The sequence below is a fragment of the Cydia pomonella genome, chromosome 13, assembly GCF_033807575.1.
Source record: "Cydia pomonella isolate Wapato2018A chromosome 13, ilCydPomo1, whole genome shotgun sequence".
NCBI lineage: Eukaryota > Metazoa > Arthropoda > Insecta > Lepidoptera > Tortricidae > Cydia > Cydia pomonella.
Window position 1 is genome coordinate 5,708,599 of NC_084715.1, and position 25,025 is coordinate 5,733,623.

Consider the following 25,025-nt stretch of genomic DNA (forward strand, 5'->3'; position numbering starts at 1 on the left):
GTCGGCAACGCGCATGTAACTCCTCTGGAGTTGCAGGCGTACATATGCGGGCCGTATGCTTGTTTGCCACCGACTTAGTATTAAAAAAAAAGTAACACTGAAAATCCATCAATAAGCGAGTCTGTTAGGCATACTGTAAAAAATGAACTTTTATTAAGATTTTCTAATCGCAGTATAAAGCACTTCTCGGAACTCCGTAGCTGATTACGATCGCAACGAATGCCTGACAATCGAGCACAGGTCCGTCCTCTAAGCGCGCTCCGCGCGGACTGCGAGCGGGGCGTCGCTGCTGCGTGATTTATACGTGTTTTAAAAAAATATAAATTTACGGCAATGTAGGTCCCATAGTTACGATTTTTTTTTTATAGGTTAACATAAAGTTACAGTTTGCTATAATATTATTTTTAAAGCAAAATATGCGTACAATTTGCGGAAATAAAATATAATAAAACCCTGTTTTCGCCAAATAAATGAAGAAAACTCGGAAGGTATTTTATCAGTTTTTTCAAATGAATCTTCGATTGTTAATCATTCCAGCCCCTCGTACGAGATATGTTGAATCAAATTGTAGTCATTCATGTACCAAATGATTCTTGTTTATAGCAAAATTGAGAACCGAAACGCCACATCTCACTGCAAAATTTGGAAAAGACTCCCAAAAAACCTCATTAAAAAAGAGGTTTAAAAGAGAAAATGAAAATTTGAACTGTTGGAGCCCCTAGTTTAGGAAACGATTATTTAAGTACGTTATCAGTTTTTGAATAAATACTAATAGTTACGTCGTAATCTTGAATGAAAAAGGAAGCATTTTACAAAATACGCTCGTCTGTAGGAATAAGGACTCTTAATTACTTTTTGGGATTTTCGCTCAAGTTTTTGAACTGTTGCCCGATAAGGGAATCTAGTGCGTTAAAAACGCCAAGTTTTTTTGTATTTTGTATGTACAGAGTACTTTAATGTATAGGCAATAAGGGCGAGTATACATATTTTTGGCACTTTGTCCGTGTCGATATTTAACACCTTGACTGTACCATACTTACTTTACTCTTTGACTGTACCTATGTAATTTGAATCTCCTTTAGTTAGAGGAATACGAAAGTCGAAACTATGTTTTATAAGCAAAAAAACTTGTGTTGCTTTTAGAAATCAAATAATGTATACGGCAGTCGGCAGCGCAGAAACCATAGATGGTAGAATCGCATAGATGTGCTCAGGGGCGGGGGCGGCGCAGTCGTCGGTAGGTAAAGCCCTTTATTTGAAACAATTGCGCCATCTATTTCATTTAACACAAGTTTTTTTTTATGTGGCATTCCCGCATCCACGTTGGCTCCACTTTATCTGTTATCTGAGGGCCTATCGCGAATCCCCGAACGAAATTTTGCCTCTCTGTCACACTTACGTACAAATTTACAAGTGCGTCAGAGTAGCAAAACTTCGTTCGTGGTTCGCGATAAGCTCTCTACCCTTGGATTCAAAACTTGCGCATACCCCCAAAATTGCCTAATTGTGTTTCGTGCTCCTTCTCTAATTATCCAGCCGTTTAAAATTATTTTATCCAGTAATTAGCTAGCTACTATATTTTAATTTACGTGTTAAAATCGTACTTTGTATAACAGTGTATCTGTACTACTTACTTGCATGTCTTTACAATATATGTTTGCCAATATATTTTACATCAAGTAAATATTATAATAAAGTTGTTTGTTAATGGGTACTGGAAAAAGTGGAAAATGAAAACTTTTGATATAACAAATTATATATAAATATTTATTTTATTTATTATTATTTTATTTCAATAAAATACAGTGGATACTGACTTAATATTAAATACATCGTCCCAATGCATTTGTAGCAAATATATAAACTCACACTAAATTTAATCAATGTGTAAACAGGCCCTATAGGTAGATATAGGTTGGTAATATTGACGTTAATGCTTTTGGTTAAGAATTACAGATGGCGCTACAAAATGGATAACCAAAAGTTCCACGAGAAGGCTCTCTTTGTCCTATATATTATACTACTCTTTGGATGTGCTATACCGCGTACCCGTGAGGGACAGAACATACGCAATGCGACAAAAGTAAAAACTCATTTTAACATTCCTGACAACATACTTACCAAAAACAGCTTACGTAATTTGGTCGGGTTATTTGTTGCCCACCATAAACCATAGGGACCGTGCGCGTTGGAGGGTCTGCCATCTTGTGGCCTGAATCGGAACCATAAACATGCATATGTTCACGTCACGTGTTTTCTTGTGTATAGTAGGTTCTGCCATCTTGTGGGCTACATCGGAACAAAAAACATCACATTTACGCCTCGCGCCAAAAACCTGACGGCTCCTGTGCTGCCTCCTACAGTTCATGCACGCTCCCTATACTAAAATAGTAGGGTGGCGAATAAAAAAATAAACTGTGACAAGGACAATAAGTAATAACGCTTTCTCTGATACTCCTAATGAAAGATACATAAGACTATCCCTTTCTGTCAGTTCCCCCTACCACTCATGCCCAATCCATACTAAATACTATATTCATGGCAGAAACCTAGCGCCGGCCGGCTACCTACAAAAACGTACGCATGTGGCGCCAACACGCAAATATACACCTTAGATACAGTTGACAATTAAAATAAATAAGTCTTATGCTACCACATAATACGGTTCAATTTGCAATGACGCGGCTTCGTAGCGCCGCGGCTTCATCCACCATTGAACGAACGCGTGCGATTCAATAGGTACAAACCAATATCGATTTGATATTATCGATAAATACATTCTCAATATAAGTTTGCTATCTTGTTTCGTAACTTTTGCTACTTCATTGCTTGGTAAAATTATGATAAATATATGATATAATAAGGGTTTTTAACTGGACACAGAGGGAAAATCCGCAGCTATAGAACATATATAAAGTTGGTTTTTGTTGAAGTTCGGGGTCCATTTTTTATAGTTATGAATTTTCTCTGAGTTTTCCAGTTAAAATAAGCACTGCCCCACATATAATGAATATAGTAATTAATATATGTATTAATTTGATTATTAGTAAAATCCATTCTACAAAGAAAAATAATTACACATTGTAAACTATTCATGTTTAATAATTAAAGAAACACTAAGAACATGAACATTAAATACGTACATCCACTATACTCTTATTTAGAGATAGAGATAGAAATGTTTATTTTCATCCAAGTATACTTTTCAATTACAATGTAACATTCAATCAAGCACATGGACCCTGGTAGGGTGTCGCAAAAATTCTTAAATTAAAACTAATGAAGATTGACATTCCATCGAAACGGAGTGTACCTCCTAATGAACACTGGGCGGCACGAGGATAATCCGTATAAAAGAGCAAACATCAAAAGTGTAAACAGTTTTATCGACTAATGGAATAGATAGAATGAGGCCGCATCACTACGCTTCGACCGGCGCCGGATTCGCTTACTCGCTCTTCATACGTTCTTTTCTTTCACTCCTTCTGTCACTGTCAGGTCAGTATCACATTGTCAGTTGCGGTGGTATGTTGTCGCGTAGCGACCGAAGCCGTAAGCGCGTGTTCAATCCAAAACTTTGTTATAAAACATTGAAAATAACCTAAATGAGTAAATTAACTAAGTATAACATACTTAATCCAGTGTAATATCAACTGTTATGTGTTTTCCTTACAAGTGTTATTAATAGAAGTTATATTTTCAAAATAGAATATTGGTGATGACTGACGACGAGCGTGTTGGGATTGTGGCGATGTTTGTTTAGTGTTTATTAGTTGTGATAGGTTTTAATTGACATAGTGATGGCGGTCAACTTCAGCTTGTGTTTACTGCTTGTTGTGTACCGGGTGTCGGCGGTGTACTCCGAGAGCTTGGATGTAACTTTGACCGGTAAGTAAACAACTCGATCAACATTTAGTAGAATAAGTACAGCCTTATTGCTCTGTCCTTCATCGACCAGCAGTTTTTATGGCTCTTGAAAAGGTCTTTAATCCACTGACTTAGACGGCCTCCTAGCCGTGGTGACCCTACTACGAAGAAGGAGATCCTGGGTTGGAATCCTGGTACGGGATTTATTTGCGTGTTTGTCACAAACATTTGTTCCTGAGTTATGGATGTTTTATATTTAGATACATATATTATATGAGTATTTATTTATACTATTTTATTTTATACATTATATTGGCCGTCCATAACCCACAACACAAGCCTTATTACCTGACTCTGACTGGTTGATCTGTGTAAAATTGCCCTACAACATTTAACCAGCATCATCATAAACTTATGTAAGAGCTCCACTCTTGTTGGTGAAGCAATCTCCGTGTATTTATTTCCTTAGCATTTTCCTTGACAGCCTGATACAACACAACATTCTCCCTCCCTACTTGTTTCCTTCTATAATGGTCTTGATGAATTCATTGTGTCATAACAGTTGTCCTAGCATATTCCCGGTTCTATTTTACATAGGTTTCCATTACTTAGTAAAGCCTCTTTGATTTATCCAGTCCTTCAATCTCAACAGTAGTTTATATGGTCATTTCTCCAAAAAGCTTTCTAGCTTGTCTACCTATTGCTATGTTTCCCCTTCTAGTCCAACTAATTAAGTCACAAGCATTTTTTGTTATTATATTTTATTGTCCTACTACTGGGCAAAGGCCTCTCCTTGTTTTCTCCACTCGACCCTGTCATTGACATTTTCCCACCATTTTGGATAGAATGTGTCCAACTCATCCTGCTATCTTTTCGGGCTGCCTGCACCGTGGGCTGCCCGCACTCATTAACCATTTTGGCCCATGTTTCCGAAACCTTTACAAATGTGAAATTTTTTTTCCAATTTTACTTTAATTTCCAAAAGAAGTTGTAGAACTTGAATGATTTGTAAGTACCAATTTCAAAATAAATACACCAACATCAATAAAGTCACTTTTTAATAATTGCCTAATGTAATGTGTATTCCTGCCCGCTTGCTTATCTGGTCTGGCAGTACCTATAACGCCACTTTCAACTGCCAATTTTACTGATTAGGTAGGTAGTAAACTATTGTTTAAGCCTCCAACCATTCAAATTTAATTACATTGGCCTACAACCAGATAAAGTGCATGTATTAATACTAATTAGCAATAAAAAATGTTCATTTTAAATTAAAAGCAAGTCACTAATTTTCATTGCTTTGAATTGCAATCACAGAGCTAATATTGCTACTATTAAACCAATTAACTGTTTTCTGAACAATCAGCACATTAATAATAATAATTAATTCATTGCTTGTCATGCAAATTAATTTATATTGGGTACTTTGGAATTATGTTTACTCGCATTATTTCCTGAATTTATTATTTAGCTAAGTAAACATAATTATAGCAACAATGACTAATGAGTCTAATGACTCTAATACCATAGTAACACTTACTTCTGTTTGGTAATTATAAATGAAGGCTTCTGGTAAGCAATTAAACGCCACACTATTAACTAATGAGTATAGTTTTTTTTTTCATTGAAATTGTTATACTTAAATATTGTCTTCTTCTTCCTCGCGTTGTCTCGGCATTTTTGCCACGGCTCATGGGAGCCTGGGGTCCGCTTGACAACTAATCCCAAGATTTGGCGTAGGCTCTAGTTTTTACGAAAGCGACTGCCATCTGACCTTCCAACCCAGAGGGTAAACTAGGCCTTGTTGGGATTAGTCCGGTTTCCTCACGATTTTTTCCTTCACCGAAAAGCCACTGGTGAATATCAAATGTTATATGTATATTTCGTACATAAGTTCTGAAAAACTCATTGGGACGAGGCTGGGTTTGAACCCACGACCTCCGGATTGCAAGTCGCACGCTCTTACCGCTAGACCACCAGCGCTCTGTTATACTTAAAAATTGTATTCACTGAAAACTGTATTCTATTTCATTTTGTTACAAATTCTATTTTAGTTGTCTATTTCTATCTAAGTAGGTATTAGATATCTACATAAATGCCTAATTCAGGATTATAGCTAAATGAATTTTCCCTTGCACAATCATTTTCTTCATTTGGATCACTTGATAATAAAATAATAAATATTATAGGATATTATTAAACAAATCAAATAAATCCCACAGTAAGCTCAAAAAAGCTTGTGTTATACTTATACACTTATACTGAACACGTATCACGGATGTCCTAGTGTACCCACTCTTCAAGAAGAAGGAAGAGTTTTTCATGACATCCAAAGTGAGTCATTCCACCAAGGCATGGATATTGATAAGGCAAGCTGGTACAACATTGAACAAGTTTGGACATGTTCTCCCCTTTGTGATAAGGGAACAATGGAGTATGGAATGGAGTTGAATACAAAGCAATTTGAGTCTTTCAGCTTTTATGTGAAATGACAGTTTTAAATAAGTAACCAAAACTTAACGGCTAATTTAATCTAAGTAATTTAAAACAAATTTAAAATTTACACATTATTACACTCTACAGGTAATTATCAATCTATTATATTTATAGGTAAGCTAAAAAAACTTTTTGCCAAGTTTGTGCAGAAATATCCAAGCTATTCAAGCATTTTTAGATATTCAGCTATTAAAATGTAGGCATATAGGTACTACTTAAAATGTGTTTAGGTAGGTACTTAACCTATTAGGTATATATTCAAAATTGAGATAACAATACATAGTGTTTGTAACTAAAGATCAAAGTTTAAGCATCTCATAACACATCTGTCAACTTCAACTTTTTTTTATTTCACTTTCGTTGTGCATTCTATTCGTGGATTTTTTTATTAGCCTATTTGTGTGTCCCACTGCTGGGCAAAGGCCTACCCTCTCGCTTTCCATTCCTCCCTGTGCTGAGCAAGATCCCGCCAATCCCGCTGAAACGCATCCAAGTCGTCCCGCCATCTCTTCCTCGGTCTGCCTCTGCCACGAGTAGTCTGGGGATGCCAGCTAGTGGCTATTTTGGCCCATCTGTCATCATTCATCCGGCAGACATGTCCAGCCCAGTCCCACTTTAGCCTGGCGGTCTTCATCCCAACTACGACGACACGGGTTTTGGAGCGAAGCTGTGTTCCTCATTCGTGGATTTACGGCATCAAAAAATGTAAAGCAAGTAAAACGTAGCTTGTATAGGTATACTCTGGTAAACCCACTTTGCCAGTAGAAACAGACGTAACATTCAAATTTTCTATAGGAAAAAGCCCTTCGCGCCCACATTTTTTTTAAAGTTTCCGTTTTTTCTGGTTTGGCAATGGCTTTTCAAACTACAACTACAACTACAACTACAACTAGGTACATATTTTGGTCCAATGCAGGCCTGTTCGTTATCGATTACGAGACATAAGTATCGATTCTTGTTGCCAAGCTGATAAGAATGGCGCCGCCGTTGTCTGAAATTTAGGTACTTATACCGGCTTACATAAAAATCCCCAGTTACCTATTATACTGGAGACTAGAGTTGACTAGACGCGTAGGGATATCGAACTTTCATAATGCTTAGGTGGTCGTAAAATCTGTAGAGCCCGGATTTAGTACTGTGGATTTAGCGCTAGGCTTTACTTTTTTCTTTCTTTTTAGCATTACCAAGGCTGTGTTCTTTTTTCTTTCTTTATGGAAATTTAATATTAGTAAGGGTTTAGGTTTTTTCAATTGAACCGTTTTTAAAGTCATATCTCTGGAATACCAAGGTAAAGGTAGTGCCAGTTTTCTGAGGACCTAGCCAAGATGAGGATCGTACATCGACAAACGTCAAACAAAAAGTCACATAACTATTTCCATATATGATTTAAGTTTCGAGCGACGTTTTCTATCAATAACTGACATTTTGGCTAGACCCCCAAGTCTCAGTTCTGCTTAGGTAAATACAGAAGAACCTTATCGATGACGTCACTCGTATGTAACGAATCGATAAGTTATAACGATCTGATAACGAGGCGCCGCTCATCCGATTACAGTTCGGTATTTACGATTTGCTATATACATATACATATTCGGTTAGGTACCTACTCATAATTTGACATAGGGATTTATTTTGTATGGGGTATGATTTAAATGTTCTGTACAAAATTGAGTTTCGTATAAAATAGACCGTGTAGGTGTTTTGTATGTACTCGCTCTATTTATTACAATTACTAGCAACGAATTAGTATTATAATTATATTATACTAGGTACTACGGACATTTTTATAGGTATGTTACTTGAATGTCCATGCCAATTATGCAATACAAAACCTCTTTATTGCATAACCTGAAGATACTATTTATAGAGAGACATAATTAATACATGAAGACAGAGGTGACAACAGGCGGTCTTATCGCTAAAGAGCGATATCTACCGGACAACCATTAGCTAGCGGAGAAGTGGTAATCATTTCATGTCATTTTAAATTTTATTTTGGTATTCTCGATTATATGGCGGGGCTAGGCTCGTATGACTCTTAATTTGTCATTATAAGTATACAATACACATGCGTTCTTGTAAATAACTCCGTGAAGTGTAACAAACACGTTAGTTTATGACTACATTAAGTAAATTCCATAGCCTGTACCGTAAGCAGCGTAAAAGTATAAATATACCATTCATATCATTCTTTAAACTATTCTCGTTTACATTAAGCTCTTTTTACTTTCAGTCTAAAAAGGGGGAATCTCAGTCCACAATGCTCATATTTATTTACCCGTCAGGGTAGAAATCCCCTGCGATGCTTACCACTGATTCACCGGTGACGTCACAGGCGCCTGTCTCCCGGCGCGCCAACCACATGTCACACCTTTAATACTAAAAAGCCTTAACTAGAATTAATCATGCATTCCAAAATAAACCTTAAGACAAAGCTGTTGAGTTGAAATTTACAGCAGCGTAGCTATGGAGTTGACGCGTTTTGGTATACAAGTCCGCCTGCCCAACCCTCAAAGCTAAAAAATCTTAGCGGGAACAACTAGTGTATTCTAAATCCAATCTTAACACAAGGTAATTTAGATATGAATTAGCATACTCAGTTTGGAGTTGATAGGTTTTCATTTTATAAGGGCGCTTGCCTGCAGTTTTTGCAGATCTAATGCTTTATGCTACCATTTACGGTTGGCTGTTAGAGAAATGGTCTTAATTCCGGCGATTTGTTTTATAACTTACGAGTATGACAAAGAGGAGACATCTTTTTTTGTTGGTTTTATATCGATTCTGCGATCCTGAGCAGCAAGGAAGAAGATGTTTCCTTGCTGCTCAGCATCGCAGAATTCTTGTTATTGCAATTATCCAATTTGCACTTCTTGGCTCCATTTAGGAACTCTTGAAGTTTCTGTACTTACCTCCAACACTACAACTATGGTCCACGGGTACAAATGGTACAACACTTATTTAAGTACCAATACCGATATTATTTTTAGTATTGTCCGTCCTGGGATTTTTCCGTCATTTATGAAAGTATGTGGCCTCAGAAGTCTCAGAACTAAGTATTGAAATACACAATAGTCTTTTAATACCTATAGTAATTCAAATTTATGACCATAGTTGCGAGATTTTGGACTATAGTTGGTTTTTTTTTACGGTACTCTCTGTGTCGACGTCACTGTCACTAAAATACCTAATACAAGAGTGACGTAGATGTTGTCGGCCGATCGTAAGATCAGGCAGATCGTAATGTTTCTGTGTCATGTTTTAAAGGTAGTTACATTAAACCAATAGATAGGATAGGTTGGTTAGGTTGCTTCAGTTGCCCGAAGGGCAAACTGTATAGAGCCCCGCTTCAGGGAACGAATCAAAGACTTTCACAATATGTCTAGAAATTTCACGATCTGCCTGGTCTTACGATCGGCCGCCGACATAGATACTGTTACTACTAATACGTTTAACGGTAGGTCCCGTAGTCACACCACACTCGAATAGTTCGTCGAACTGTCTATTGTCTTTGTACAGTTTAAGCTAGCAGCGGGTTTTCTTGAGACAATAATCATAATGAGCCCAATGCTTCTTATGTCTTAGCGCTCCCCAATGCTTACTGGCTTAGCGTCAAACCGTTATTTATTCGAGACCTGTAGAAAGAGGCGTCTCAAATCAATTATATTACGCCACGCCACTGTTCCTTGCTTTTACTCTTTACCAAAAACCAAGACCAAACCAACTTTGCATGATTTTTGCAATGACAAAGTGTGGTCACCATTAAAGTCCAATTTCTATGAAAATATGACGTATATAATGACATCCTCACTTTTTTCTATTCAACACGGTGTAACGTTAGCTTAACCGGATTCTATTATTATCCTCTGGTATTAGTAGGCTGTCAATATTGATTGACCAGTCTATAGTTAGGCAAGACTACGCGCGCCGACTGTTTAAACATGTTTTGCATAAGCTATGTAAATGTTACCTTCGTTAGACTAGACTTAGGTGTTGCCAACTACATATATTGTGTGTAGTGTAGATGGAAACATAGGCAGCGGTACGGTATAAATTGGTTTGATTTCTAGTTTCGAAGCCGTAACTCAGTATAAAGGTTACAAACTTATATTTTCTAACAAAGTATTTAAAAAAAGACGTGGTGCTTCAAAACCAGTGAAATTTTTATGGGTGTTCCATCCACAAGGTGAATGGTTAATAGTAGGAACTGGAGGCCTCCCGGAAAACCTGATAAAACTAAACGACAAAGCTATCAAGTGGATTCATTCTCTGGAGTTAGATGTATGATTTCTCAGTATTCTGAATAATGTCATACGATATAAAAATGGCTAATATGACTTAAAGCTAAACTAAAACGTCTTACATTGTATTATGTAAAAACCTACACGATCCTGTCAGTGCACACGCTTATAATCCCCAATCACTTGCAAACTCGACCATGTCAATCGCTCAGTGTAATAGCGGCATTAGATCGTCCCGTCACGGTGTCGCAATAAGTAAGCAGGCTCTGTGTATGCGTGAAGTGTTTTGCTGCATACGTCTACATGAAATGGGTACCGGCAAGCTTTGGGGGTCATTGGAGTGTTTTTTATTGAGATGGGTGCGGGGCAATCGAAGGTTTAGACCAGCAGGGGTATCTAAACCAAGGCACGCGAACTTGCCATTCTGCCTAAGGCCTTTGAAATGAAAACCAAATTTCAGACATGGGCGCCCACTTAGCGGGGTGTTGTCATTCGCCCTCGAGGCGCCCTCTTCTATAAAGGATGTAGCACTGTTTTTATCAAAGGGGATTTTTACATCATACATTTCGTAGAACAATTGCAATCTTAAATAGCTTCTCACATTAGTCGTCAGTTCATCGTACAAAAATAACGATAATATGGAATTTTGTAAAATCCTCTCCCGCAATCAAATAAGGCTTCGTAGATTTTGAGCTAGAGACGAAATTTCAAGATGCAGAGGTAATGAAATCACATTGCACCCCAATTATATACTTATGATTGCGGTTTTGGTTCCGTAGCCAAATGGCAAAAAACGTAACCCTTATAGATTCGTCATGTCCGTCTGTCTGTCCGTTTTTTCTACACTGTTTCTACTCACTCAGTTAAAAATGATGTTTCCAGTAGGTACAATTAAAATGAATTCTACTGGCTCTTTTTATAGTTAAATGCACCGTGACTAATTACAGGAAAGTCCCATTAACAGTAAACTGACACCCCTACGGCGCCTAAATTCTAGACATGGCGCCCGTTATATCAACCTTTTACATCATCGGAATATATACTTTAATATAAGTGACATTAGGTGCATATTTGTATGAGTCGTCGTGTGAATTCATGAGTGAAATTAAAGTAGGGCTGAGCCCCCTCGGATTGTATCAGTTACATTCGGTTTTTTTATCGCATCGTTTCATTGTCGATTTATTTAGGGGTGTATGGAAAGGTCAGGTTAATGTAATCGTTAATTGTCAGGCGATTGATAATTATACACTTGTATGCGTTTGTGGTGCGAAAATAGCATACATTTCTTCGTTTACGCATTTTACGCTACATAGCGAGATAATTGTAATAAAATAGGTTTAAGATTCTATATGATACCTATTTGTTGCTGCTCTGTCATTATTACGTCACAAAGCTTGATGAGATTGTTAAAAATAGTTCAAAAGTATTATAGACTTTATAGTACGTAAGCGACCTATACCTACCTATTTACCCACAACTTTTATAAGTTGCAGCCAGTCGTTTTTTTCTTGCCGATGGAGTTTTAATCAATGCTTTATTCAATAGAGTGGAGATCCGTTTAAGGGCATATCGTGTTCTAATTAGGAAAAAGTAGAAGAGATATTTTTTGACGCAAAAAAAATCTATGGGGAGGTCGTCCAAGTCGACCAACCTTCCATACAAAGGCTAAAAAAAATCTTCTAATTTTTCCTAATCAAAACACGATACCAATATACGTTTTAACGGAATCCCACTCTTTTTGTTATACCTTGTATACCAATAAATTTCAGGGCAGTCAGGGCACCTAATTAATCTGCATTTCGATTAATATCAGCAATATCCATCAGACTGTCCGAACTTAACATATTATCTAAAATTATATCTATAAGCAACGAATTATGCATGCATCAAACAGAAGTTTTGTGCCAATTCGTTCCACATTTACAGGATTACTCACGCTTTTGTGTCCAAGATTTTTCATCGAGATACGTTCTCGGAAAATGGCCGGAGTCATTTGTGTCAGAAAATATACTCTTTGTTCGCTTGGCGTGACAGTGGTTGTATATATTCTGTTTTGATGTTCGTTGAACTGTAGCCATCTTTGTGTGGTAGTTGGTTGCAATACTTGCAATGATATAGCTGGTTATTTTATATCCAATTATTTATTACCTCGGCCCAGATCTTACACATATTACTTGGCTCATGAGAAACCGTTCGTACTGTGAGATGGAGTAAGGAGAGCGTAAGGGGGGTATTGAGCTCACCATAAAAAAAAAATGTCCACTTGACTCTATAATAACATTATAATTATGAAGCTCTTGATAAATAAAATTGATTTATAATTTCATACCACCCTTTTTGGTCCACGTCTCATTCCACGGCCCAAATCTCCTGTCTTAACATCCCTTGATGCGTGTTATGGACCGTATTTTTTGGCATTCACGCATACGGCCCAATCAATCCAATGAGAGAAACACACTCCTTTTTCGAAATACCCCATAAGGTGCATCGGGGTAAATTTCAAAGCGGAATAATTTTGAAAATTGCTAATAGCATTTGATAATTTGGCAACACTTATACTACTACACCAACCAACCATCTTACCAAGGCATCTTACTTACTGATTCCAGAGTAAAAAATGCTTCTAACTTAGTAGATATTTTAGCAAATTTTAAAATTACCCCGCATTCGAAATTATCCCAGTGCCTTTTACTATCTGCTGAGAGAACCTTAGCAGTTCTTTCTGATTCAATCAGTCCTAATCTATTATACATAGGGTTGCCATAATTATTCGGAATGGATACGGGCCGATGAGGTAATAATGGCGTTACGGGGGGTGTTGTGCAAATATTCCCATAACATTAACTCAAAAAGGTTTCGCAGCAATGTGGTTAAACTGAGATGATTGTGACCATTTATATACGTATTCTACAGCAGTATTAATATACGGGATAAAACCAGGACGGGTAAAAATACGGGACGTATGGCAACCCTAATTATACAGCGCTTCATTGTACTTCCCAAGTGACAAATGCGAATATAATGCAACCACAGGTAAGGAGGTAAGCCGACACGTTGGCCAGTAGTGCGCGACGACGACAGTTGCAGCTGGCTTCCTGTAGCCGCCGGAAGCTCGGCGCCGGCGCCTGCGAGTGTTGCCATCATGGGAAAATTGCGGATAATTTACATTATTATTTGATCACTTTATTACAAGTGGGTTTTTGTTTGCAGCTGGCTGAATGTTATATGTAGGGTCTACAGTTCCGAATCCAAACATGCTGGAGAATTTTACCTGCCATTTGAGTTCTCTTAAATATACTTAATGATGATCCCTACAGTATCTCATACTCAAATGTAAAATGAAGCAGTTAATTTAGTCTGAAATTGCGAGCTAAAACGAGTTTCAGGTCTCGATTAATTCAAAAGTCTGATTATCATATTACCAAGTTTCTCATATACCCTAATATGGAGGTTGATAATTTTGTCCGGTATTTTTTAACCTGTGCCTAGACCTAGTAGCACTGTAGCAGAAATCGAACTTATAAAAAAAGTCGCAGCATCTTGCTCATGCCAGACAGATCAAATTGAAATTGTAATTTGAAATCGGCCTGGCCAAATATTTCCATTGAAGTTGAACTTTTGGGCGCCACCTGTAACGTGATCTCGAGATCTTTTATAACTAGGTACGTAAACGAATAACGCAATTATACCATTTACATACATCTATATCTAAGGATTACCTTACGCGCACTAAGAGTGTTAGTTCAATGATGTCACTCACGAATTCGAGCCAATCGTGCCGCCACTAGCTGCGACCAATCGCGCGCGCGATGCGAACTCATCAACCAATCGGGTTGTGGCGTTAGACTGCAGGATTGGCTCGAATTCGTGTGCGTGACACCGCTGTACTGGCCCCATTCTTATTGCCCGTAAGGCCCGTCTTTAGATATATGTCAATGAATTATACTGGATTCTGAGTCTAAATACAACTCGCTTTGAGAAATGACGTACGCACAGAAACTAGATTCTTTGACGTATTTCGACTAAAACTAGATCGTGTAGGTAACTATTTTGTAAGCATGCGCTAGAAAAATGCTTATTCTCTTAAGTGTAACGTGGCGTCATGTTATAGTAGATTACTATATTGAGTCGTGCACTTGATTGCCTTGGGTTTCGACTCTTTCGTGATGGACAAACCTTTGGAATCCCACTGCCACGGTCCGTTTACGCTATAATGAACGAACGCATACATTGCCACTGATATTAACTTTTTTATGAAAATTAAAATTGCATTTTAATCGTCTTATTATCGTGCGGTTTTCTTCATTTCTCGCTTAGAAAGCGGAGTTATGGCGTTGCGACTTAATATGTCTAGTTATAAAATACCTGCTTAAGATAATACCTTGACTTTGCTTTGAAAGTCAAGAACTACACAATATTTTGAAAAGGTAGCTTAACCTGTGTGTGGCGGTGTATAATCGTGGGTTCAAATCCCGGTTGTGCCTTGATTGTTGTATAGAGCAGAAAAAATTGTTCTCCCAAAAAATGCAAAATTGGACTAAAATTTTGATCTGGACCAATTTATCATACACAGACGAGAGGTTAAGATTCACACATTCACTGCCAAGAACATGTACAGTCGCCATCAGATATATAGAAGCGGCCAAGGTGCTCAGAAATATCTGAACACGTCTCTATTATCAAAGAGTTAGAGTGCGTGTTCAGATATTTGGGAGCACCTCGGCTGCTCCAATATATTTGATGGCGACTGTATGTGTGTTCATTTTGTACTGAAAACAGGGCGCCCGGCACCGAAAGTGTTAAGTAATTTTTATTGCTCACTTGCCAATCAAACGGTTTGAGGCACATTACTATTAGATGTTAGCTGGCAGCCTAGAAAAAGAATCCCACTCTGATCATCTAGTTCATCTTAATATGAATCATACGACTACGTTTTATTTTTACCTTATGATAATATTTTCTCTGAAATATTATAAATGTATACACTCGCAGACTTGATCTCCGTAAAAGGCTTGGGTGTTCATATATGTATGTCAATGTAAGTCGATTCCTACCGGTTCGCCGTATACTTAGAAATTAGGACACGTAATAGGGTTTCTTTTGGTGTTATGTTGAAAAACGAGAACGAATACAGGCACTTTATGCTTTTTATTTCGATTACAACTAAATGTTTATAGTAAGGTAGAAGTACTAGTGCTCGACGCTGCACTAGTCACCGACATGGCCACTTTATTTCATGGAAATATAGGTTAAATTTGAACAACGAAGTTTTTTCTGCATTCGAACTTAATCCTTGTCACTTCGACATAAAGTGGCCATGTCGAGTACTAGTGCAGCGTCGAGCACTAATACTTCTACCTTATGTACATATGTGAAAATAGTCCTAGAAACTGGGCGTCAATTACCTATTATCCTCGACTTCTATGAAACCTCATGTTTAGATCGATAAATTAAATAACCTCGGAAAAAATGAGTTGTTATTGCGCTCATTTGTGCTTTACTCTTTTAATATAAAAATTAAATGCAAGTTTTTCAAGTAACTAGTACTAGAAACCCCTTTAAGCAAGTTATCGCCTTATATTGCATTCGCTGTAAATAATTAATATTTATCGACTCACGGGTGGTCCAAGTCACATACAGTTGCAAAGTTAGTGTTCCCGAAACTGCACAATGAGTAACTTTAAACGGTTTAGAAAACCATCAAATGCAGATTAAGTACTTTAGAAGACTCTTGAAAATAATACTGCTTATCTCTTGGAACAGTAAAATGGTCAGTAATGCGACAAAAGCAGGTAATCAAAACGGTACTCTTCGTCGTAAGTGGTTTTATTGTATTTGGTTGGATAGGTGAGGTGAGTCTTCGCTTCTTAAACCTGTACTTAATTTTATTGTATATAGGATAGTCATACTACGGAGTATTATTTTCCCGACTAAAAATGACCTTCCACCGTCGAAAGACGCTAAAAACAATAGGCCATTTGTGTCACTTCCAGGCATAATATACAGTCACTATCAAAAGTATCGGATCAGACTTCGCGTCAAATATTACCTATGTATTAGCTACCTTGTAGCCTTAGCGTAGCTTGTACCTTGTAGTACAGATAATCGTCCCATTCTCAACCAAAATGGTACTTATTGTCGGTTGCTAATGTTGCCATATATGGCGCTATTTCCTTAAAACTTCAATTTCAAATCAACCTTCTCGATAATAGACAATGTGGTTCCATTTAGTTGAAAACGTCACAGATAAATAAATAAATATTATAGGACATTATTACACAAATTGACTAAGTCCCACAGTAAGCTCAATAAGGCTTGTGTTGAGGGTACTTAGAAAACGATATATATAATATATAAATACTTAAATACATAGAAAACACCCATGACTCAGGAACAAATATCCATGCTCATCACACAAATAAATGCCCTTACCAGGATTTGAACCCGGGACCATCAGCTTCGTAGGCAACGTAACTACCCACTAGGCCAAACCGGTCGTCGAATATTAGTCACCATATGTTAGATCAATTAGATTGGCAGATAATTTAGCTTAGAAGACATAAATCTCTAGTTAGAAAAAAACCAGGATGACAAGAAACTTTCGGAGCTGTGTCAACCACTACTATTGATGCTAACACATAGGTACATACATAGTGCACATTGTCAGTTCTTGATAAGCTAAATCGCTAAACACATATTTAAAGTAATAGTACTTTATTGACCACCGGCAACTATCCTTTGAACAGCACATTATTCGTAGATCGTTATTAAAGCACACAAACGCGATAAACTCTGTACACTTAAACAGGCGCCAGTGCAGAAATCTACGTAAACACTAACACTAGTGTTGGGTAAGATTCCACTGTATTTTTCAGACTATAATTAAGTTGAAACTCGAGATATTTTCCACTTGTCAGAAACCTGAGTCTTTTCTAGATACCCGAGTACTTTTCAGATAATTTTTATTTTTTTTACAATATCATTTCGAAATGCATTGTCTTCGTGTAAAATACGTTAAGTACACCAAACATTAACGCTTATTCTATTTACTAATAATTTAGTTTGAAAAATTGATGACGGAGCCTAAATTCGGAGGCTCTCGAGTCCTTTTTAGTTCAGCTTACGACGCGACTTAAAGTATTACAAAGATTATTTAGAGCAGTCTCGTAATAACGAGTCGAGTTCTTCAAGTTTAGACTCAAAAGACTCGGTCTTAACACTAGCAAATACTAAGTAGGTATTGAACCAACAAGTCTAGACAAATCCGATGTGTAGGTCCGATACGGCGCTACCGCGATAAGCGTGGGTGCCAGTAATTGAACGCCGGTGTCGGACGTGTAGCTGACATGCCGGTTTAATAGGCGATTATTTTATGAGGTAAATTTTTGGGTCAATATTTGACCGTTTATAGCTCAGTTTAACACTTTTACGACCAGATTATGAATTTATGTTGGTAATGTAGGTACCTATTTGAAGAGTTCCTATCGGTAGTTTTACAAAATAATTGGAAACACCATCAAAATTTACTCGTACTGCCAGTTTTATTAGATTTGGTCAAGTTATGTTCAAGGTATGTTGTTATGTATGGGAAAGACGAACAAACTATATCCATCTTGAAAGGAATGTAGTATACCTTTAGGTATGGTGCTTTACGCACTCTAGCGTCCCCCCTCACCTGCCATTGACGCAACCCCCCCTTTTAGCATGAAATATGTCCCAGTTAAAAGTTTATTTATTTCATTTTTGAGAAAATTAGAGTTAGGGAAAAAGTGTCAATGTAAGAAATAATCCGTAATAAATTATAAACAAAAAAGGTTATATGCAATTTTTTGGTAAGATTCACCATATTCATGTATAGTAGTATGTAGCGACCCGACTAGTGTGCGCAAAGCCGGTAAAGCGCCATACCCAAAGGTATCATACTGTATTAGTTTCAATGTGGATATAATTTTTTTTTTTTTTCAAAAAACAATTTGAATTTGATTGAATCATAAGATGTGCCCGAGAAAGTGATTCTAATTGTTAAGATGAGGCTAACACAAACAATTGTAATTTAATATTGAATTTTAACACGTTTTAATCATGGGAAAATGCAATAAAAAATCATACGGAAATAAGACGGAATGTATTCGCAACGGTAGACTCCAACCTAAACCTTAATAAAACCGGCCATGTCGGGCCATGCTCAGAGTAGGGTTCCGTAGTTACTCTTCCGTCACAATAAGCTAAACTGGAGCTTAAAGTATGGTAGATTGTTAATCAACTGTGGGTGTACGTCTTTTTACTATGAAGGGGAAACTTTTTGCGATAACTCAAAAACAGCTAATCTGATCATATCCGCTATAGTTTTCATTTAATGTCTTTCTTAAGCTCTACTTCCAAGATTTTTTTCATATTTTTTGGACCTATGGTTCAAAAGTTAGAGGGGGGGGGGGACACATTTTTTTTCTTTCGGAGCAATTATCTCCGAATATATTTACTTAATCAAGAAATGTTTGTTGAAGACCCCTATTAGTTTTGAAAGACCTTTCCAACGATATCCCACACTGTAGGGTTGAAGCAAAAAAAATATTTCACCCCCACTTTACGTGTAGGGGAGGTACCCTAAAAAAAATTAAATTTTTATATTTTATTGTACGACTTTGTCGACTTTATTGATTTGATATATCCATGCCAAATTTTTTGCTTTCTAGCACTAACGACCACGGAGTAAAGCCTCGGACAGACAGACAGACGGACATGGCGAAACTATAAGGGTTCCTAGTTGACTACGGAACCCTAAAAAGGAAAATAAGGATTGATAGAAAAAATCACGAAACTATGTCTGAGATATTTTTCCGCCGCATTAGCACAATTTGGTTCGCATTGTATTCTGTGTTACCCAGTCAAAATACCTATTGTAATTTTTCAGTAGAACATTATTTTATTTATTATTATTTAAACTAACTTTGCTCCTAGACAGTGCCAAAAAACCGTCTCGATAAATTTAAAAATAGAAGATCTTATTGACAGCGAATCCGTAGGCGTGATGTGCACATAATTAAAATGATCAACAACATTATTAATTGTGTGGCCAATAAATGGAATTAACTCGCCCACTCGCCGACACGAGACTCGGATCAGATATCCATCTGCTACTGTATCGAATAAACATTTACATGTTTATGGGTTTGGTTACTTAAATGTCTTTCTTAGGTGTTAAGCCGACATACTCGTATTAGGTGCATAGCGGTTAATTCGACAATGGGGCCAATTTTGAAAATCGTTTATATCTACTTAGTTCAGTATCAGAAGCAGTTCATACTTTAATTTTTTTTTACTTTGTCGGTGGCAAACCCTAAAACTCCACACCCTCGTGGAGCTCTGACAACCTTACTCCCGGCAGGAACACAACACTATCTGTAAGGTGTAAGGTTTTCTGTAAAGTGGACTTCCCCAGTTAGGCTCTGCTATAGATCTGGAATGACATTCGCTGTGCTGTGCCCTACCACACAAAGTGAGACATTTACGATACTGTTACGCTTTGAATGTTACGCAAGAAAGTGCTTTTAGTTTAGGTAGTATATACATTTGCGATTTTCAAAATTACCCCAAAGCATCTTACCTAAAAATTAATTACGTATATCAAATATCAAGACACGTTTTCTGAGAACACTATAGTCTTGGTAAAAATACTTGAATAAACGGGGTCTTGAAAAAAGTGTACAGTTATGGGTCGGGAACGCGCATATGTGATATGTGTGATTTTTTGTGAATAGTCCTTGAGTTGCAAGCGTCCATAGGCTAAGCAAGCGGCGTACTCTCGGGCGAGTTTTATCGCTGTATGTTGTCATCTATGTGGAATAAAAATAGTTATCTACTTAGTTTTTGATATCGACATACTCGCTTTCAGCTCGACACATATTCCCACTTGTACAAATATAATATTGCATATCTTACAAGAAGTTCGCAATGCTATTTTTGCTACTCTTCAAGTGAATGGTACAGGAAAATATACTTAAACTTCTTGTAATTAGATGCATGCAAATTAAGACCAGCCGCAAAAAGATTTGGCGTGCGGGTTGCGAGTGTTTTTGCTATTGTAGTTTATTTTGTTATTAATTATAAACGGCAGCGGCCTTTATAATTGATATAATTTCATTTCAGTTCAGTTGAAATCAAATTAAACAAACGCCAAATGTGTTTATTTTTCATGTATTGTTTCTGCTCGAAACATAAGTTCATAATAATGGAGTAATGTTTGTTATTAAACTGTGCGACTTGTATGTAAACGTACTATGTTTAATTAAAGTAACGCGAAGCTCCAAGGCAATCTTCATCTATTATTCTCCAGATGGCATTCTCCAAGTTAAACAGACTTTACCGATAACATCACAGCATAAATATTTGCAAATCAAGGATCGTAGAGGCCAAAAATTTATTTGCAATATTTTAAAGCAGTCTCCGTAGCCTATGGATGCCTGCAACTTCAGAGGTGTTACATGTGAGTTGTCGACCCTAACACTCCGCACCCTCTTTGAATTCCGGCAACCTTACTCACTGGCAAAATAAATAGAAAAAACTGCTGGAGACTGCAACTGGAGGAAGATTCTGCATGAGGGAGTAATCACATACGATGACGAATAGAACCTTCTATAAGTTCTATGAGTCGTCGATGCAATAAGATTTCTGATCGGTCAGTTGGTTGGCAATCCTCAACTGTGATTTTCTCCAGAAACTTCCTGTCTTGTACACCTACACTGTGAAATGAACTGTAGTGCGGTATTTCTGAACCTATACGACCTTCAAGAAAAGAGCGCACTCCCGTCTTAAAATTCGGCAACACGCTTACAACCCCTCTGGTGTTGCAGATGCCATGGGCGACGGTAATTTACCATCAGGTAATTCGTCTGCTTGTTTACCTCCTGTATCATAAGCAAACTTCAATGTTGGCAAATTAGACGAGGATCGCTGCACCAGCGCGCTGCTCCTCAACCTTCATTATGACATATTCTGTCAGTTATGCGGTTGCGGCTGCCGCTCTCGTATCAGATTTATCAGTCATATACAAAAGTGCCGCACTCTTATGGACGCTAAAACATCAAAACATACAACATGTTAAATGCCGATGCTGATCACCAAAGCATAGGCGATGAATTGTCGCTGGTAAGTTGAAAGTTGGTATTGTCTATCTTAATTCGTAAAATTAGTTGTAGAAGCTTATCGGGTTTTTCGCCAGCCAGCTACTTTCTTCAGATGGTGGAGGCGCCGGGATAACAACATAACAGCTAGACTCTGACCACGCTATCTTTGCACAAACTTGGCAATGAATGAATGAATGAATCATTATTTTCAGGAAACTATTGGCTCATATGTAATACTTAACAAACTAGCATACATATTATTATAAAATATATCAAAAAACTAAAAACACAATTAATTCACAATTTCTTCATGCAATTTCGCAGCGCACTGTACCTTTTGCATGTTAAGTTTTGTATAGCTGTAAGTCTTAACATTAATTTTTATTTTTAACTTTGTATGTTACTAACACACATATGGGCTGTAAATGCTTGAAATGAATTATTGTTTAATTTTAATTTTTAATGAAGGCTGCGGTGCAGTTCGCAACCTCGCAGTGTCAGGCAGTCAGGCTGGGATAAAAATATTAAGAATGCATACATATCCCTAATATAAACTCCATATTTGACGTAGCACTTGACATCAATAGTACCATCACACATTTAATCTTAATAAACTGGTTTACCTAACGCTATGTAAGCTGAAGGAATAAATATAGAAGTCTTAGTAATCCTTTAGCGTACAAATCACTATACTTTACTATGCAATCTGCGTTTCGCGGTCCAGTCGTAAAGGGCGCATGTCAATGACAGACCAACTATTTTATGATCTTACTACGTGGAATAGTAATCTCTGCTATTTCAATGTCTGTTATGAATATTTGTTAAGTTTATCGCAAGGTAAATCGAAATGCCATTTGATATCTTACTATGACTAGGTGGAACTGGTGGATGTGTGGTTCAAGCGTGCAACTTTCATGAGGTCATGATTTCTCAGTCTTTCAAAGTACGAATCAGTGTATCTATGTACTGCTTTTCGTTGACGATTAAACATCTTGATCTTCCTTCTTCTACGGAAGGTCATAATTATGGCAGTTACTTTCGTAAAAGCCTGAAGCGGGCTTATGATGGACGGTGTTATCCACGTGACAGAGCAAGCATCACTTTTTATCACCGCTCGATTAAAACAGACATACTCTTATTATCACGATCTCATGTCGATAAGCTCGACCAGCATATATTGGGATTACATACATACGTAGCGGGACGTACCCGGGGCTCCACTAGGATTCAACCGTGAACGCTTTAAGATGCGGCCTGCTGACTACATAAACTACTTTATTAACATAGTCCTCTATCAAGTAATTAAAACTCAGCATTATTATTGGTCCCTTTAAGAAACTGGGATAGTGATGAGGCTGTACTATTGACTAGATTGACTTCTCAACTAACATACCTGGTAAAAACCAAGTGTTCATTAAGCTAAGCCAAGGAAACGTGCAAACGGAGCCTAATTGAATGAATATTCATGTTTTACTTAACTGGAACCAGTTATATTGTGGCCGTTCATTAGCGATGTTTTGACGTGCTGAGACTCATTCATTTACGGGCTATTTATATTCTCAAAACATGTATGAAATCTGTTAGAAATTGGGTGGAAGCTGCTTTGTTGGTTGCGTTGGGGTAAAATGGTTCTTGAGTAATGGAGGAGGTTATGTGCCTGTGTGGGAAGGACATAAACCAGGTGGAGTGCTCGTTTCGGTGTACAGCAATAGGTTTGGCCTGCCTTTGTTTAGCAATAGGTTTTAGCTGCTATGATTATGATTGGTTGCTTACCTACGGATTGCTGGCTAAGTTAACACAGAACCTACGAAACTAAAAAGCGGCATCAATCATAAGTGATATCTCATGAATTTTCTGCACACTCATATTTTAGACGCAAATCTAGATTACGAAATGTCGAAAACATGATCACTAAATATATTAAACGTATCTATTTTAGCTCCTTTAGTTGATTGGGCTCGTTAAGATCGATGGTTCAATCGCACACATCAATTAGTCACGGACCCCACACACCGACAGTACATAAATTGATTTGATGAGTTTATAACAGGCTTTCACAAACAAAGGTTCTCACCGTACCGACACGCGATGGCTTTGGCGACGCTCAGGCGGGCCTCAATCAAATCTAAACGAGTGAGTATTAGAAGTTAGAAACACAACCATGCAAAAGACTTTAGGCACGGCAGCTGCCAATCGTGATAACAAAACAACACAAACGTCCACAATAAACGCAAACTAGAAAATTACACGATTAAATATGAAAATGCGCATAAATTACCGCCTTAATGAATAAATTATGAACGTTGTTGAGCGCCGCGGGAAAAAATAGCGCTAAGTGCGGCGCCGGCGCCAGCGGAGTAAGGATATAGTCGCACGCGCAACTGTCTACAAGTATCAGGCGATTTTCAACCTTATTCATGAAAGATAGATTCTAAATCCGAACTACAAGAACTGCTTATAAGTCATTTGTTGCGCATTGCGGAATCTGAATGCGCTCATGCGACCGTAGCGAGTCATTACGATTTGAAAGTGTTTTACCTTAGAAAAACAATCAATTTTACACTTTAGTTCAACGATATAAGGTCGATCTAACGATTGTGTAAACGCTACCACTGTCCTTTTTGCTCGCAATAGAAACGAGCGGGAGACTGCGAACCCTGAGATCCCGTTCATCTTGACACGTTACAAGCTTGCTTATGCGCGCGCGGGTGGATAGTTCTCAGACTAACCAATGAAACGTGACCTCAAAACCCTTCCATACCGGACCGTATTAGAAGACCATACTTCCTGAGTATTTGACTAGCTCAGCGATAAGAATAACACCCCAGGCAAGGCGATAAATATTCTAGCTCGGACAGTTGCTTAGTACGTAAATTCAATTTAACAGCGCGACAACGCGGAAATGCACTAAACGTGTTTGAGCGTGAGAGAACCACGCTCAAGCACCCGAATTCAGTGGACAATCCACTTGAATAACTAAATAACCAGGCCCATCAACCACCACTTAAAACTCTCTAAACTACCTGCATTAACAAAGCAAACAGTCTAAGCGTATTTCAATTGTCCTGAGAATCAAAGCCATAGTCTTAAGGTGGTCTTAAGCAATATTGCTTTCTGTTTGGATAAGATACAGGTGCTTGAGCGGCAGATGTTTGTTACATGATTAAGCAATAGGCATGCATCTTGGTTTGCATAGTTAATGAATATTTATTTTTAGAAGGCATATTTTTTATGAATTACAGAAATAATCAAAGAAAAGTTTTATATCATATTTACTGTTACTTAAGGAACGATTACTTTC

At 37.5% G+C, this 25,025-nt stretch overlaps 1 protein-coding gene across 1 annotated transcript in view; it reads left to right on the forward strand.

The window, feature by feature from the left end:
* The first annotated feature begins 3,300 nt into the window (after positions 1–3,300).
* LOC133524030 (BMP and activin membrane-bound inhibitor homolog) overlaps positions 3,301–25,025 on the forward strand; it is a 111,121-nt gene continuing 89,396 nt past the window's right edge. Inside the window, exon 1 of the mRNA XM_061859804.1 lies at positions 3,301–3,888. Within this exon, the coding sequence (XP_061715788.1) occupies positions 3,801–3,888 (88 nt within the window). The 5' untranslated portion in view covers positions 3,301–3,800. The remainder of the gene's footprint in view (positions 3,889–25,025) is intronic.